Source organism: Ictidomys tridecemlineatus, chromosome 5, assembly GCF_052094955.1.
Source record: "Ictidomys tridecemlineatus isolate mIctTri1 chromosome 5, mIctTri1.hap1, whole genome shotgun sequence".
Taxonomy (NCBI): Eukaryota; Metazoa; Chordata; class Mammalia; order Rodentia; family Sciuridae; genus Ictidomys; species Ictidomys tridecemlineatus.
Window position 1 is genome coordinate 98826935 of NC_135481.1, and position 15186 is coordinate 98842120.

General features: G+C 52.0%; 1 protein-coding gene across 5 annotated transcripts in view; it reads left to right on the top strand.

The window, feature by feature from the left end:
• Positions 1-15186, top strand: part of Esrrb (estrogen related receptor beta) — a 166081-nt gene that overhangs the window by 119747 nt on the left and 31148 nt on the right. For 4 of the 5 annotated variants that reach the window (XM_078050580.1, XM_078050578.1, XM_078050579.1 and 1 more), the window contains one exon: positions 10598-10714. In XM_078050580.1, coding sequence (XP_077906706.1) covers positions 10598-10714 — 117 coding nt within the window. Of the gene's footprint in view, positions 1-7088; positions 7210-10597; positions 10715-15186 lie in introns of those variants that run through there. The other variant, XM_078050581.1, reaches the window with a different exon arrangement.

Genomic DNA, 15186 nt, shown 5'->3' on the forward strand with positions numbered 1-15186 from the left:
AGGAGAGTCCCACTGAATTTACTGGTTTGGCTAAAGGAACCTGCCCATCCTTGAGGACTGGCCAGCCCTGGAAGCAGATAAAAGAAGACAGATTTAGTCAAAGGCACCACACCTGGGGAAATGGAGGCCACCTACAGCCTGATGCGCTTATCTTTCTGATTGTGATCCCCTCCCTGTAGGTCTTCTGCACCCTGGAAAGGAGGACCCAAGTAGTGGGGTGGCCTGGGGAGCAGCCTCAGGGCCCTTTCCAGCCTGGACATTGTTACCCCATCTCTAACTCAGAGCAGTGATTCTGCTCCTGTTTATGAGAAACACGAAGCCCTCACTTGGGAGTCTCTGAGCAGATTGCCATCAGACCTCCCCATGTCTGCCATTTTCCACTCGCTGGTTCTATGGTCACACCTGCCACACGTGGTAGTAGAAGAGATAGATGCCTCCTTAGCTGGGAGCCCTGTCTCCTCCCTCTTCCCAGAGACACCCCCCCCCCCCCAGCTCCTCTCCTCTGTCTTCCCTTCTCACTTTCTGGTCTCTTCCTTCCTTCCATTAGCATTTAAAATACCTCTAGTAACTCCAATCTTCTTTTTTTTTTTTGTATTGCGGGTTGATGCCAGCAGTGCTCTGCCACCAGCTACCTCCCACACCCTTTTTATTTTATATTTTGAGACCAGGTCTGGATAAGTTTCCCCAGGTTGACCTCCACCTGGGATCCTCCTGCCTCAGTCACTGGAATGAGATGCATGTGCCCAGCTCAATTCAGTCTTCAGAACACTCCCCTCATTCTCTGATTTGCAGTCTCTATTTCCCCACCTCTCAGTCCTTGACCCACTTTTGTGCCCAGTATATTTCGGGGGGGGGGTACCTTGGATTGAACTCGGAGGCACTTGAACACTAAGCCACATCCCCAGTCCTATTTTGTATTTTATTTAGAGTCAGGGTCTCGCTGAGTTGCTTAGCGCCTCACCGTTGTTGAGGCTGGCTTTGAACTCAGGATCCTCCTGCCTCAGCCTCCTTTGGGATTACAGGTGTGCACTACTGAGCCCGCGGCTTCAGCTGCTTCTGAAACCCAGAGGCTTCTGCCCTCACCTCCCTCCAAGCTCCAGTTCTTAACACCCAGGAACATTTCCTCATGGCTGTCCTACTATTCCCACTTCTCAGGAAGCCTTCTTTGAGTCCTTTCCACCTTTCATGTGACTGGTGCCCATTCCAGATGCTTCTGTGGATCTTCACTTGTCCCATCAGCCCCGATCTCCCCATGTGGTCACTGCCATCGCTGGTCTGATTCAGCAAGACAGGAGGCTCTGAAGGGACAGTGTGAGACTGACCTTGCTTTTCACTGACCCCATGTCCCCTCACAGTCGTGGTCCCCCATTTCCTCAGTGGGACAAACCAAAGGACTTTGGCCACTTTGCATACGTACACTTGTAGGAATCTGGATAATGTCAACATATTATGTTAGAAAACTTTTTTCCTCCTCACATTTTGTGAAGCAAGGTTTCTCAAATTCTTCGTGTGGCGTTTTGACGACAAAAGTGTGTTTGCCCGCTTTCCACAGATCCACTGAACACTGGACTTGCAGGACACCGTGGCTTCACTGCCATCTCAGTTATGGAGATTTAGTGGTTGTGGGCCTGCTGTCCTCCCTGAGCATGCTATGATTTAATTTCTTTTCATTTTTTTTTTTTTTGCAATACTGATTAGAGAGCCCGAAGGTGCTCTTCCACTGACCTGCCTCCCCTGTCCTTTTTATTATTTATTTTGAGACAGGGTCTCACTAGATTGCTGAGGGTGGCCTGGAACTTATGATCCTACTGCTTCATCCTTCTGAGTCACTGGGTTTAGTTAGTGGTGTGAGCCACCACATCCGGCCTACACGTTTTCTAAGATGTAAGTGCACACCTGGATCATTAGGGCAATTCTTTTTTTAAAATTTGTGTTGATTTGCAATCATGATTTTTCCAACAGAGAGGTATTGGGTTTTGATGCCCAACCTTTGTTATCATAAGGTCACATTCCTGGGAATGACTAAGTTTGTGTTTATATACATATATTCGCTCCCATTGATATTGATTTATGTAGGTGTCACGCCTTGATTGCAGTCTTAGGGCAATAGGTTCACAGTTGGCTGTTCAATAAATGGTGACTAACATCATGGCACTTCTAGTATGAGACCTTATCAAATCTTAAGCAAGTTCCTCTTTTCCACGGGACAGTATTGGGGGGAAACCCTGTCTTGCCTTTGAGCTTATGAAGCAGTTGCTGGATGTTTGGTGAATATTTATTGAGCACCAGAGCACTGATCTGAGAGCTAGGGACAGAGTGACGAGCCCTGTCCTGGTGGGCTTGCATCCCAGGGGAAAGCAGATGGTCAATAAGGAACATAGGAGCAGACTGAGCCAGGTGCTGGGAGGGAGGGAGAACAGGGAGACCAGAGAGAGAGAGAGAAAGAGAGAGAGACAGACCCCCCAGGAACAGGTGGCTTTCAAAGTTGAAGCCCATGCAAGGATGTTGGGGCCAGCGTTCCAGCTGGAGGCAATAGCGAGGACTTGGGGACGACTACGAGGGGCAGTAGGAGCAGAGGGAGTGGAGGCAACATGGAAGGAGAAGGGGCTGGAGAGGTAGGTCCAGGGCCATGATGATAGGTGTGGTGGCCTCGTTGCAGTTCCAGCTACTTGGAAGGCTGAGGCAGGAGGGTCTTTGGAACTCCAGGGGTTTGAGACCAGCCTGGGCCATACAGCAAGACCCCCATCACCACCTTTTTCTGTAAGGGGGAGGGGCTGGGCGCAAACTTCGAGGTAGAGCGGTGCTAGGCATGCTCAAAGTCCTGGGTCCAATTCCCAGCACCATACCATGGTGGGTGGGGGGGAGGAGAAGGTGAATCAGGGCATGGAGAGAGCTGGGCTACACTGAGAACAAAGCCAGTCTGACCCATCCCTGAGTTTGAAGAGATGGTCAACTTTGCAGGACACTGGGAGATCCTTCTAGTAACTCCTGGGCCTTGACTTAAGGAGGAATAAGTGAGAAGGGTCCCTGGCACTGGGCTTCCTCTGCTCACCTGGGGCCCAGATGCAGGCTCGGCAGGAACGTCCCCAGGGAGAGAGGCGGGGTGTGATTGGTGGGTAGTTCTGCTTTGGAACGTGTCCAGGCCTTGTGTCCTGGGGAAGGGAGCTGGCGAATCCCTGAGGACACAGAGTGGTGCGGAGACAAAGCCCAGGAGTGGGTGGGAGCCAGGAGCAGGTAGGGTCCCAACCCAGCTGACCCTGGGCGGGGACTTTCATGTCTGGCCTCAGTTTCTTCTTCTACAGAGAAGGAGTCAAACCCACAGCTTTCTTCAGGGTCCTGGAGGAGCTTCAGAGGAGTGGCTACCACCCTCTTTTGGAAACTGCAGCGGGGTGCAGGTCAGAGTTTGGCTAGTCTGGGGCTCAGGTGACACAGAGTCCAGAGAAGGGCTGTTGAATCTGACTGAGAACCTCAGCTCGGCACCTTTGCCTGACTTATGTGCCCCTGGGTGAGAGACTGCTTTTCAGAACCTTCCTTTCCTTGTTAGTAAAATGGGGCTAATAAATAGTTTCTGCCCCTGGAGCATGATTACAAAAACTAAATGAGACGTGCTCTTAAAGTTGAACTCGGTGCTTGGCATCCGATAACCGTGAAATAAATAGTAATTGTTTTGTTATTTATGCTTGACTGCAGGACGCCCTGGAAGGATTTTGAGCGGGGAATTAATCAGATCCCCTTTTAGCAATATAATTCTGTCCAAGATAGGAAGGAGGGTCTGGTAGCCCAGGACGGCCGGCAGAAGGCTTAAAATCTCCCAAAAGTCAATTTGGTATTAAAGGTACAGCAACTGGCTCATGGAGACTGAAGAAAGGACTCTTAGATTTTTAACTTAGGCCTTGAGGAAGAAGATGACAGTGTCATTAGGGAAAAGTAAACATAGAACTTTCAATTATGGGAGGGGCCTGAGGTAACGAAGGTGGCTTTGGACATTGGGTTTGGTGGAGTCACAGACCCTGAAGAGATGGCGATCAGAACCTAGAGCCCAGGAATGGGAACTGAGGGGGGATTGGGGTCTTATGAGATCATCTAAGGTAGTGGGGCTCAAGATGTGGCCCCCAGACCAGCAATTGGTCTCACCTGGGAGCTCATTAGGTTTGGGCGGGTTGATGGCGCATCTATGATCCCAGCGGCTTGGGAGGCTGAGACAGGAGGATTCCCAGTTCAAAGCCAGCCTCAGCTATGGTGAGGCTCTAAGCAGCTCAGTGAGCCCCTGTCTCTAAGTAAAATACAAAATAGGGCTGGGGATGGGGCTCAGTGGTCGAGTATCCCTGAGTTCAATCTCTGGTACCAAAAAAAAAAGAAAGTAAGAAAGAAAGAAAAGTAGGTCTGGGCCTCACAGAGTAGGGGTCAGGGCCTGGAGGGACAGAGACAATGGCTGCTTTTTAAAGAAATACAGTGTCATCGACTCCCTTTCTAGCAGAGAGGGAAATTCTGAGGAAAAAGGTGAAAATGATTACTTTGATCAAAAATGATTCAGAAAAGTCAATGAGAAATTTTAGCAATATCTTAACATTTATTTTTCTTCTGTCTCTCCCCCACATTTCTTCTTTCTCTTCTGCTATCAGAGATTGAACCCAGAGCATTCTATCCATTTATATTACTGAGCTGCATCCCAGGCCCTTTTTATTTTATATTTTGAGACTTGGTTTCACTAAGTTGCTGAGGCTGATCTCGAACTCGGGATCCTCCTGCCTCAGCCTCTGGAACTGCTGCGATTACAGACCACGGTTCCTGGCCAGCTTGGGGTATTTCTTAAAGCCACATATTAAATTCTTACATCATATCTTAAATTGTTTTACCAAAATGGTGTGTGCACCTAGTTTAGAGTATAATAGGAATATAAATTCTATAATGGAATATAAGGGCTCCTGGCCCTCTCTGTTCTCATCCTTGGCAGTTTTGACATTTCATGATCTACTGTTACGGAAGATGAAGAGTTGGCCTCCGTTACACAACTGTCCATACACACACACACACACACACACACACACGCACTCACACACACACAATCTTCCCATTTTGTCTCAGTTTTGGCTGAATCTCTTTGCCTGTTGTCAGTTCCTTCTTGATGTGTCCTTGACTCTTTCCTCCTGGTTGGATACCTTATTTTCTGGACCCTTTATCTTCATCCTTTCTGGTTTATTTCGCTTAGAATTTGGACACTTTCTGCTTTGCCTTCTAGCTCCTGGTGTGGTGCATGATTCATTCATTTAAAGAATACATGTTGGCTGGGCGCAGTGGCGCACACCTGTAATCCCAGAAGCTCGGGAGGCTGAGGGGGGGATTGCAAGTTCAAAGCCAACCTCTGCAATTTAGCAAGGCCCTAAGTAACTTAGCCAGACTCTGCCTCAAAATAAAAAATAAAAAGGGCTAGGGATGTGGCTCAGAGGTTAAGCACCCCCGCGTTCAGTCTTCAGTACCAAAAAAAATTGAAGCAGGGCGCAGTAGTACCTGCCTGTAATCCCAGTGACTCCGGAGTCTGAGGAAGGAGGATGACAAGTCTGAGGCCACCCTGCAGCTTAGAGAGACCCTGTCTCAAAAACAAAAGTGAAATAAAGGGCTGGAGATGTCGCTCAGTGAGGAGCGCTTGCCTAGCCCTTGCAAGGCTCTAGATTGAGTAGACGCTGTTGCCGATGCCCGGGAAACTGCAGGGTGAATGGGTGGGGTTTTAGACAAGGCGGCCAATCTTATTCTTGATACTTGTTGGTTTGGTGGCGCAGGCTACTTAGGAGGTTAAGGCAGAGGAATCGCAAGTTCAAGGCCAGCTTCAGCAACTTAGTGAGACCCTGTCTCAAAATAGAAAATAAAAAGGACTGAAGATGTAGCTTAGCAGTAGTGCATCCCTGAGTTTGTCCCCAGAACCCCAAAATACAAGTTATTCTTGATTCTTTGATGCTCCCTGGAAGTTTTAAAAATCTTCTTTGTCTCCTGTTACTAAAATTTCATGACAAAAATCTGTGTCATATACTGTATGTAGTTCTTTTAAATTATTTTTTATTATTTTATCGCCAATTGTATATTCACTTGTGTATGTGTGTGTGTGTGTGTGTGTGTGTGTGTGTGTGTGGTGAGCATGCGCAGTGGGGCAGGCGCGCAGACAGATATGGAAGGGCATTCATTCCATTTGCTTATCTGAGTCGGCTGGTCTCTCTCTGATGCTATTAGGTCCTCCAGAGAAGAATCCCTTAAATTCTCACCTTTGGGTTGTGGGGTGTGCCGGGAGGGGGCTTTGCCCATGTTCTTCAGAGCTTCCTCTCATGCAGGCTGGAGGGATGTTTGGGGGCCACGTGGCATGGGAGCGGGGATCTGAGCAGCTTATCACTCCTTCAATACAGACGTCCAGCCAGTTCTGTTTCCAGCCCATCCTTCACCCCCGCTTGATCTTCATGCCTGGGGTTTTCCGAGGTCTGCAGCCAACATGTCTTCTTTCTTATCTGGGACCCCTCTTAGCTGATGGGGTTTCTGCCTCCTTCGTTCTTCTGAGACAGCCCTCGCTCCTGCCCTGCCCTCCAGGGGGCTTTGGGGGAGGCATGTGGATGTGTTCAGGGTGCCTGGAAGAACCAGGGGCTTTGGCCTGGGAGGTTCTTAGTGATCTCCAAGGTCAGGGTTGGGATGGATCAGAAAGGGAGGGGGAGATGTTGGAGACCACTGGGCTACGGGAGTCTCAGGGGAAAGAGGGACACTGTCATGGAAATAGGATGAGAAGATTTTAGGAGCAGAGAGGAAGAACCCAGGATGCCATCTCAGTTTCTGACTCGGGTGATGGGGCGGCTGGGTGTCTCTTTGATGGCATGACACGGAATAGAGTCAGAGGAGCAGGTGGGCCGAGGTGGGCTGTGTGAGTGTGGGGAGCCCACGGGACCCCAAGTGGGAGCTCCCAGCATGCAGGCGGAGATGGAGTGGGAGGCCCAGCACAGGCGTGCGACCTGCCGAAGACACTGGCTGGAGCCGGTGACTCGGATGAGATCATCGGACGCCGGGCCCTCACAGAAGGAAAGGGATGGCCTCTGTCCTCCAGGAGTGAGACAAACAAGGGAGTGGAGCCAAGTGGCCACCAGCCCAGTCCTGTCACGCAGCCCCTCAACATGGCGGCCTTGAGGCTCTGAAGTCAGCTGAAGCCCTGGGCCCACGAGGTCCTGAAGAGCTCTTCAAGTAAGCTCAGCAGCCCCACCCCTGAGCCCAGCCATGGTTCAAGGACAGCTGGTGGGGATGCCCCTGGGATTCCCTTCTCAGGGCAGCCCACTGCCTTGGGGTCACATGGAAGTCCAGGTCAGGTTCTGGGAGCGCCTCTCGGACTCCCACAGACAGTAGCGTCAGCTCCGAGGTCTAGCTGTGGGAGGCAGATTTGAAATGTCAGGATGGGATCTGACCCGCAGAAAAGGCTTGCCCCAGGGCCCCTGGCTGTATCTGCCCTGCCAGGTCTGCCTGGGGGTGTGAACGTGTCATCTTGGTGGCTTGCTTGCCCAGCTGTGCACTCTGTGAAGCCCTTGATGGGCTTTCTGAATCTTTCTGAATCTCTGCAAATGTATGAGACGGGAATGGGCCCACTAATGGAGGACAAAACCGAGGCTCAGAGAAGTCAGGTGACCTGCCCGACGTGGAATCTGCCCGTGTCTGTCCTGGACACACTCTCAGGTTAGAACCTTGAAGTTGTGCTGGCCATTGGCTATGTCTCTGTCCTGTGAGACCCACCTCCAAACTTGTCATACCTCAGGGGTGTGTGTGTGTGTGTGTGTGGTGTGTGTTCCCTTCCTGTTCCTGAGCTCTCCTACCCTCTCCTCGAGACCACAGGAATTCTGGTGAATTAATCTCATTGCTTTATCAAGAAGGCACTTAGAGAAATTACAAGGCAAGGCCACCAGCCTGGTTTTGCTGGCAGCCAGCCGCTGGGGCCATAAAACAAATTGAAAGGAACAAAAATAAATAAGTAGAATTAGAACTGACTCCTACACATACGTCCCTAAAGGGTCGGGACACCGCTGGAGGCGGGACGATCGTGCTCAGTCCTTGTGCTGTGGGAGGGCTACACACTGATCTGAGCACCAGCCTGTGGTCCCACTTCCTCCAGGGATGGCAGGCCTCTGTGCAGCTTGGGCGCAGGGCATGGGGAGAGTGACGGCGTGCAGGTGCGTCCCAAGGCAACGGGGTCACCATTTCCGGGAGGTCACGCCTCTGTCCACTTGGGTTCCCAGTCCAGCATTCCCTCGGCCTGCTCTCCCTCACCTTCCTCATCTGGGAGGTGGAGAAAAATAGGTTCACCCTCGGGTTGTCAGGGAGAGAAGGACTCAATACATCTGGAGTCGCCCTGCAGCTGGGCCCATGTTGGTGCTCAGCAGGTATCCGACAACTACTGGGTGGGGGCCAGTACCTGGACTGCAGAGGGAGCTGGTTTGAGTGGGGTCAGTGAAAACAGGCAGTGGGGACAACAGTGGGCAGCTGGTGAGAGAGGCAGCACCTCCCTGGGGGGGACCTGGAGAGGTGGCCAGGCCTCAGGCAGGGTATCTGTGAACTAGGAGCAAAAGCCTGGAAGTCTCTGAGATCTGGAGGAAGCCTCCAATGGAGGCCGGAGATGGAGAGAGATGGGACTTCTAAGGCAAGATGGAGACTTGGTGTGCATCTCCTCCTTTCTGCTTCTCTTAGTGTCACCGTGCATCAGTGTATGTTGAAATCACTTCCCAAGACGCCACACGAGCAAGGTTAGGGTGGGATACAAGAGGGCGAGGGGCCCAGACTCTTTACCCCTTCCCCTTCTTATCCCCCACCCTCCAGCAGAGATGACCTCTAGCCCCTTTCCTGCAGGAGAGGGACAGGGACAGGGAGAAAGCGGTCCCTGCTGGACTTGAGGAAGAGAGAGAGAGAATAGCTCTCCCTGGGGATCTCTAAGGTGCTTCTGGGAGGTCAGCCTCCCTCAGTAGAAATGGGTAGGGATAGTCCCTGAGCTGTGGTGGCCGCGCCATGCAGTCAGCGGGCCTGTTGTAACGGGGGCCACCAGTGTGACCTCTGAGAAGCACTTTGTCAGTTGGGGCAAGTGACTTGCTCCAGAAAATCCGGTAGCAAGTGGTTTCTCCCCTGCCACTGGCCACATCCCCAGTCCTTTCTGTTTGTTTTTGAGATAAGTTACCCAGGCTGACCTTGAACTTGTGATCCTTCTCCCAAGTCACTGGGATTACAGACCTGTGGCACCACACCTGGCAGCAGGTGGTTTCTGTGTCCCACATGGACAGGCTGAGGACGCCCTCCTAGCCTCCTGGCCAGTAGACCACCTGGGTTAGCAACAGAGGCCTGTCCTTGGGGCTGGTGGCCCTTCTAATTTCCCTAGGCTCCTAAGCAGATGGCCTCAGAGGACAGGCAGGCCTCCACATTCCCCCTGCTCTTTCTCGTAGTGGTGTCTGGAGGGGCTGGAAGGAAAGACTTGGTACCCTCCCCCCCCCCCGCCTTTCCCTCCCACACCAGGTGTGTTCCAGGAACACAGTACACATTTGTCAAATATGTGTTGTCAGTAAGGTCTGCAGGGTGGACGCCGTGCCCTGTGTTAGGAAGGCAGCCGTGGCCTCTCTTGACTAGGCTGTACGGCCTCTCCCTAGAAGAGGCTGAGAAGAAACAGGGGCATTAGAAGGTTTGGACCTTACTAGGCCCTGCATAGTCACGCTGCCCTCAGTTTGTCAGACTCAGGCTGCTGATATGTAAAATGCGGGGAGTATTAATTAGTGCCTTCTTCATGGAATTGCTATGAGTCAGGGTCTGGCAGGTCATTCCTCCAGCACTTGTTGTTGCCCGCCTTCTGGGTGGCAGGGCACTTCCAAGTACTGCTGTGATTGGCAGTGAGCCCTTCCCTTCCTAGGGCTCAGCTTCCCAGGAACATGGGGTCAGGGTCGTGGTAGCCATGGGGTAGGCTTCACTGAAGGAGCAACCCGGAAATTAATCAAAAGTCCCTCTGCTACGAGGAAGGTGCTTGATAAGTGATCACCTCACGCCGACTAGTGCTTCATAATTTCTTATATGGCAACTGTTGATGAAAAGTCTGGCTTGATCCCTCTGTTAGGAGCTGGCACAGCAGGGGGACTCTTGTAAGAGGAAGGAGATTTCCTTAAGGCCAGCGTGGCTGGGTGACCTGGATCTGCCCAGTGGGAGGCAGAATCCAGGCCAGATGCCTGTGTGCTCAGTGTGTCCAGCAGACTTTTCCCAGTCAGGGGCCCTGGCTGGAGGTGGGAGGAGCTGCCGATGGTGGACAGTACTGATGCCTTGGTCAGCACAGGGGTCATCCTCTTCCTGGGATCAAGTGCCAGCCCAGTGAGTTTGGATGTCCTGGACCCATAATCTGGAGAGTGACTTTCTGCTTGGAAGAGTTGGAAGCGTTCTGATGGCAGCTCAGAGCACCTACTATGAGGGACTGTGGGTGGGGGCAAGCTGTAGCTCCACCAGTTATGCCCAGCCTTCTGCCAGCAGGTTTGGACCTGACTATGCCCCGTGTAGTCGTGCTGCCCTCAGTTTGTAAAACTCACAGCAGACGCCTGGCAACCCTCTCTGTGTCTGGTTGCAGGGAACATCGAGTACAGCTGCCCAGCCACCAATGAGTGCGAGATCACGAAACGGAGGCGCAAGTCCTGCCAGGCCTGCCGCTTCATGAAATGCCTCAAAGTGGGGATGCTGAAGGAAGGTAAGAGGTCTGGACAACCAAGGGCCCTCTGAGGGCCTGGGGTCACCCGCTAGCTTTTGGTCCTGCCAGGCCGTCCTGCCTCCTGGCTTGAGGCCCACCGGGGTGCTGGTGTTTCCCGCGCCCTGCCAGCCAGCCTCCAGCCCACAAAGCTCTCCTCCTGCCGGAGAGGCTGAGGGCGGGAGGCAGGAGTTGGAAGCTCTCCACTAAGGATCCTTCTGGGACATCTGACCCCACTTGGGTCCTGGTCTTGGCACTCTGGGCAGGCCCCCTCTCCACCCTCGCAGGCTTGAGAGGCTGATGACTCCAGCACTCTCTAGGACATTGAGACCTTCTCTAGTGACCCTTCCCTGCCTTGCATTGGACAGACAGTGGTGAACACTTTCCCCTGGCCCAGTCCCTCTCTCCTACTTCGGCTTCTCTCCTGTTACCTCCTTCTTCTAGTTCAGCAGCCACGAGCCACACGGGGCTTCTGAGCAGTAACTAGTCAATCCAAAGGGTGTTCTGCACCCGGTTTTCAAAGACTTAGGATAATAAAAAGCAGTATAAAAAGTGGTAGTGGTTATTTTAAAAAATTGATTGCATGTAGAAATGATCATACTTTGCTACATTGGGTTAAATAAAACACTTTTAGAATTAATGTCATGTGCTGCTGCTTCTCCTCCTCCTCCCCTCCTCCTGTGTGTGTGTGTTGGGGGGTGATGGGGATTGAACCCAGGGCCTTACAGGTGTAGGAAGGCACCCTACACCGAGGTACATCCCCAGCCCTTTTTCATTCTGTTTTAAGACAGGGTCTTGCTAAGTTGCCCTGTCTGGCCTAGAATTTGCTACCCTCTTGCCTCAGCCTCTGGGAGTAGCTGGGTCACAGGTGTGAGCCACCAGGCCCGGCTACACACTGCTGTGGCTCTCAGCAACACACTTCTCTTTACCCTCCTAGAAAACAGGATGACATGTGGCTCATTGTGTGGACAGCTGCTCTCCTCACTTTCCCTGTCGATCTGCTCAGTTTGATAAACCTGGTACCGTTTGGGGGATGTGGAGTGTGTGTGTCTCCTTTGCAGCGTTCAAGGGGAGCCAGTGGAAATTCTACAGAAAGTGGGAGCAGGCAGTAAAAGAGGTGTGTGTGGAGGATCAGGAGGGCTGCCAGGGAAGAGAAGGGGCCCTCTGGACCCGGTGGGGATCATGTTAGGAAGCCCAGCGCAGTCCCTCAGGCTTGGGGTGCTCCTCCCACCCCTCTCCCCAAGCCCTCTGGAGCAGAGGGCCAGAATTTAAGATGCTTCTCCAGTAAGACAGCTTGGATCTTCATGTGTTGTGGAAGTTGGGAGACCCCCAACTTCTGTTTCTATTCCAGGCTCCCCCTACTCCCGCCTTTACCTAGGTTAATCTCAGCATCTGAACCTGTAAAGCAGGAGCTTTTGAAGCAGGTTCTTAATTACCCACTGTGTCTACCCAGCACACTGGCCTTTAAACGCAAGTTTGCTCATTTGTCCCTTCATTTGCCCCTTTGTGATGTGGTGGGCCACTCAGTTCTCAGACACACAGTTCCCAGCTACTTTGTTGGGGGCTCTGTGTAAGAAACAGCTTTCTTTCTAGGTTAAAACTGGGCTGTGTTAGACCTGTCAGAAGAGCACGGGTTCGTTCATTTGGAGCTATACAATTTGGTCTTACCAGGGTGGAGGGTGGGGCCAAGCTGCTCACAGCCTCCTGGTGTCCCAAGGGAGGAGGTGGGGCCCACAGGCCACAGATAGTAGGTCATAGCACAGCTCTCTCCATGTCCCCTTCTGTGGAAGGCTGAGGGTTCAAGCCTTGGAGAGACTCCTGCCTCTTAAGTTCAAGAGATGCAGCTGCCATCTTGTTCTGTAAGCTGGGTGTAGGGAATCGGGATCAGGCTGGGGGCCCATGTCCCTGCTTGTCCTGGCTGCAGTGTGCAGCCTCTCTGCTTGCTTTGAGGGAAGACTCCTTGTTATAAATGCACCTCTGGAATTTTTAAAAAAATTTTATTTATTTTTTTATTCCTGGAGATTGAGCCCAGGACCTCAGTGCACACTAGGCAAGGGCTCTGCCACTGAGCTCCATTCCCAGCCCCTTTTGACTTTCTATTTTGAGAAAGGGTCTTCCTAAGTAATGAGGGTCTTGTTAAGTCGCCCAGGCTAATCCTCCTCCTTCAGCCTCCCCGAGTTGTTGGCATGACAGGTGTCCAGCCCCAGCTGAGACAGGGTCTTGCTAAGTTTTCCAGGTTGTCCTCAAACTCGTTATCCTCCTGCCCCTATTTCCTGAGTAGCAGGGATTATAGGTGGGCACCTTGGCCCCTGGCTTGATGTCTGAATTTTAAAGGTGATAAAGTGGGGCCCTGCGGGGATTGGGGTGAGATGACTTTCCCACCTCAGTCACACACGGGCAGGGTCGGGAGCTGGGCCCCAAGCCTCCCTCTCTGTGCTGTCTGCCTGCCCCTCCCTTTTGGCAAAGGCCAGGGAAGGGTCCACTATTAGAAAGGGCTGGACTGCTCAGAGTGGGCTCAGCAGAGACCTAGGGGCTATCCAGTGCTGGGAAGAGAGGGAGACGCTTTCTAGTTATTCCTGAGGGGAAATGACAGGGGAAGGGTTAACGGACGCCAGGAGATGGGTGGCTGGACCTGACTGATGGGCAGCAGCACTGGCAAACCTGGACAGGCACTTGGGAGAGAAATGAGATGGGTGTGTGAGTCCCAGGAGGACGGTGTAGGGGGCCCTAGGAGGATACAGGTGACACCCCCATGCTGCCCATTTCCCCTAAATAAAGAGCCCCAATGGCCTCTCCCCAGGGTGGCCACGGAGCACCCCCTGGCAGATTTGCTGAGCCTGAAGAGGCCTGTTGAGGAGCTCTGGCTGAAGGAGGAAGGGACAGTCACCAGAACACTGCCCTCCCCCAGCGCTGGCAGGTCCCAATCCAAAGACACAAAGGCTGCTGCAGCGAGGAAGCAGAGCCTGGCTGAGCGTGTGTCCCCGCGGAGCCCTGGCGGGACCTGGGATCTGAAGCTCCGTGGGGACTGGTCCCCTTAGGAGGAGCAGGCCGCATTCAGGAGCCTGGGTCCCTGCCAGGTAGCGCTCTTGGCAGCGCGGTGGCTTCTGCTTTTGTTTGGGGGGTGCTCCTCCTGGCTCTGTGCACAGGGCCACCCCGGGGACCAGGGGGGGCTGCCTCCCTCTGTTTTCCCTCCAGCTCTTACTCTGAAAGGCAAACTTCCCCTTTTCCCAGGGCTGCGCCTCTGCTGTGGGGTGTCGGGGTCCCTAAGTCTATAGAAAGGCCAAGTGTGAGTGAGGGTCGACTGACCCCCTCCCTCCCACCCTCACACCTGAACCTCTTACCTCTTCTCTCCAGATGCTCAAGATGTCTCTTCTACCCCAGCTTCACCATTTACTTGCTTTCCTGTGTCATCTGAGTGCCTGTGTCATGATTTAGGTGCCCCAGCCCTTACCTGGGAAGTGCCTCACTCATCGGCTGAGGCCGGCTTTGAATTTGCAATCCTCCTGCCTCAGCCTCTTGAGTTGCTAGAATTACAGGTGTGTGCCACTGTGTCCAGCCCAAGGGTCTTTCTTTAAGTAGACCTCGTATATAAAAATCTGTGTTTTCAGGGTAAAAAAGTAATGTTCTCTCTCTCTCTGTTTTTTTTTGTTGAGGTACTACTAATTGAACCCAGAGCACTCTACCACTGAGCTACACACCCAGCCCTTTTTATTTTTTATTTTGACACAGGGTCTTGCTAAGTTGTTGAGGCTGGCCTTGAACCCGTGAACCCCTGCCGCAGTCTGGCTGGGCACAAAATAACCAAGCTGCCATGTGAGGGCCACAGCCTATGTTGTCTCCATAGGTGGAGCTGTTGGTTGGACACTTACGCCCTCTGGTGATAGAAAGGTGATAGTAGCAACCTCCCGTTGTAACTTCTCTCCGGATAGCCCCTCTTTCTCTAAACTTTTTTCCCCTGTCTGACTAACTCCTTTTACTTGATTTAAAATGTCTTCTCCTAGACTAAGCAAACAAGATTGTACCAACGTCCATAATGGTAATGTGCCAACTGGCAGAGTTCCTGGGCTTTCCTTTTGTATCTTTTTTAATCTTCACTGTGATGGTTCCATTGTGATATATTTAACAACCCCTCTTTAATGAACCATGGGAACTGTTCCTGATCTTACTGAGATGCCTCCTTCCTCTAGCACTGTACTTAACACCCTTTCGGTTTGGTTCTTGTTAATTTTTAATTCCATATTTCCGTGATGAAGATACCCCTCACTAAGATAATGCAAAACAAAACCGAGACAAAATGAAACAAAAATGGAACAAAAATTCATTATATCAGCCTTTCTATCCTCCTGAAGTGTCCATCTGTCCTTTCTCCCTATCTGTTCCTCAGATGCAAATAGTTTTTCTTCCATCCCACCCATCTCCAGGGATTGGCAACTTAAAACAAATGGAAAGAAGAATCTTTAAATGGTTACCCATCC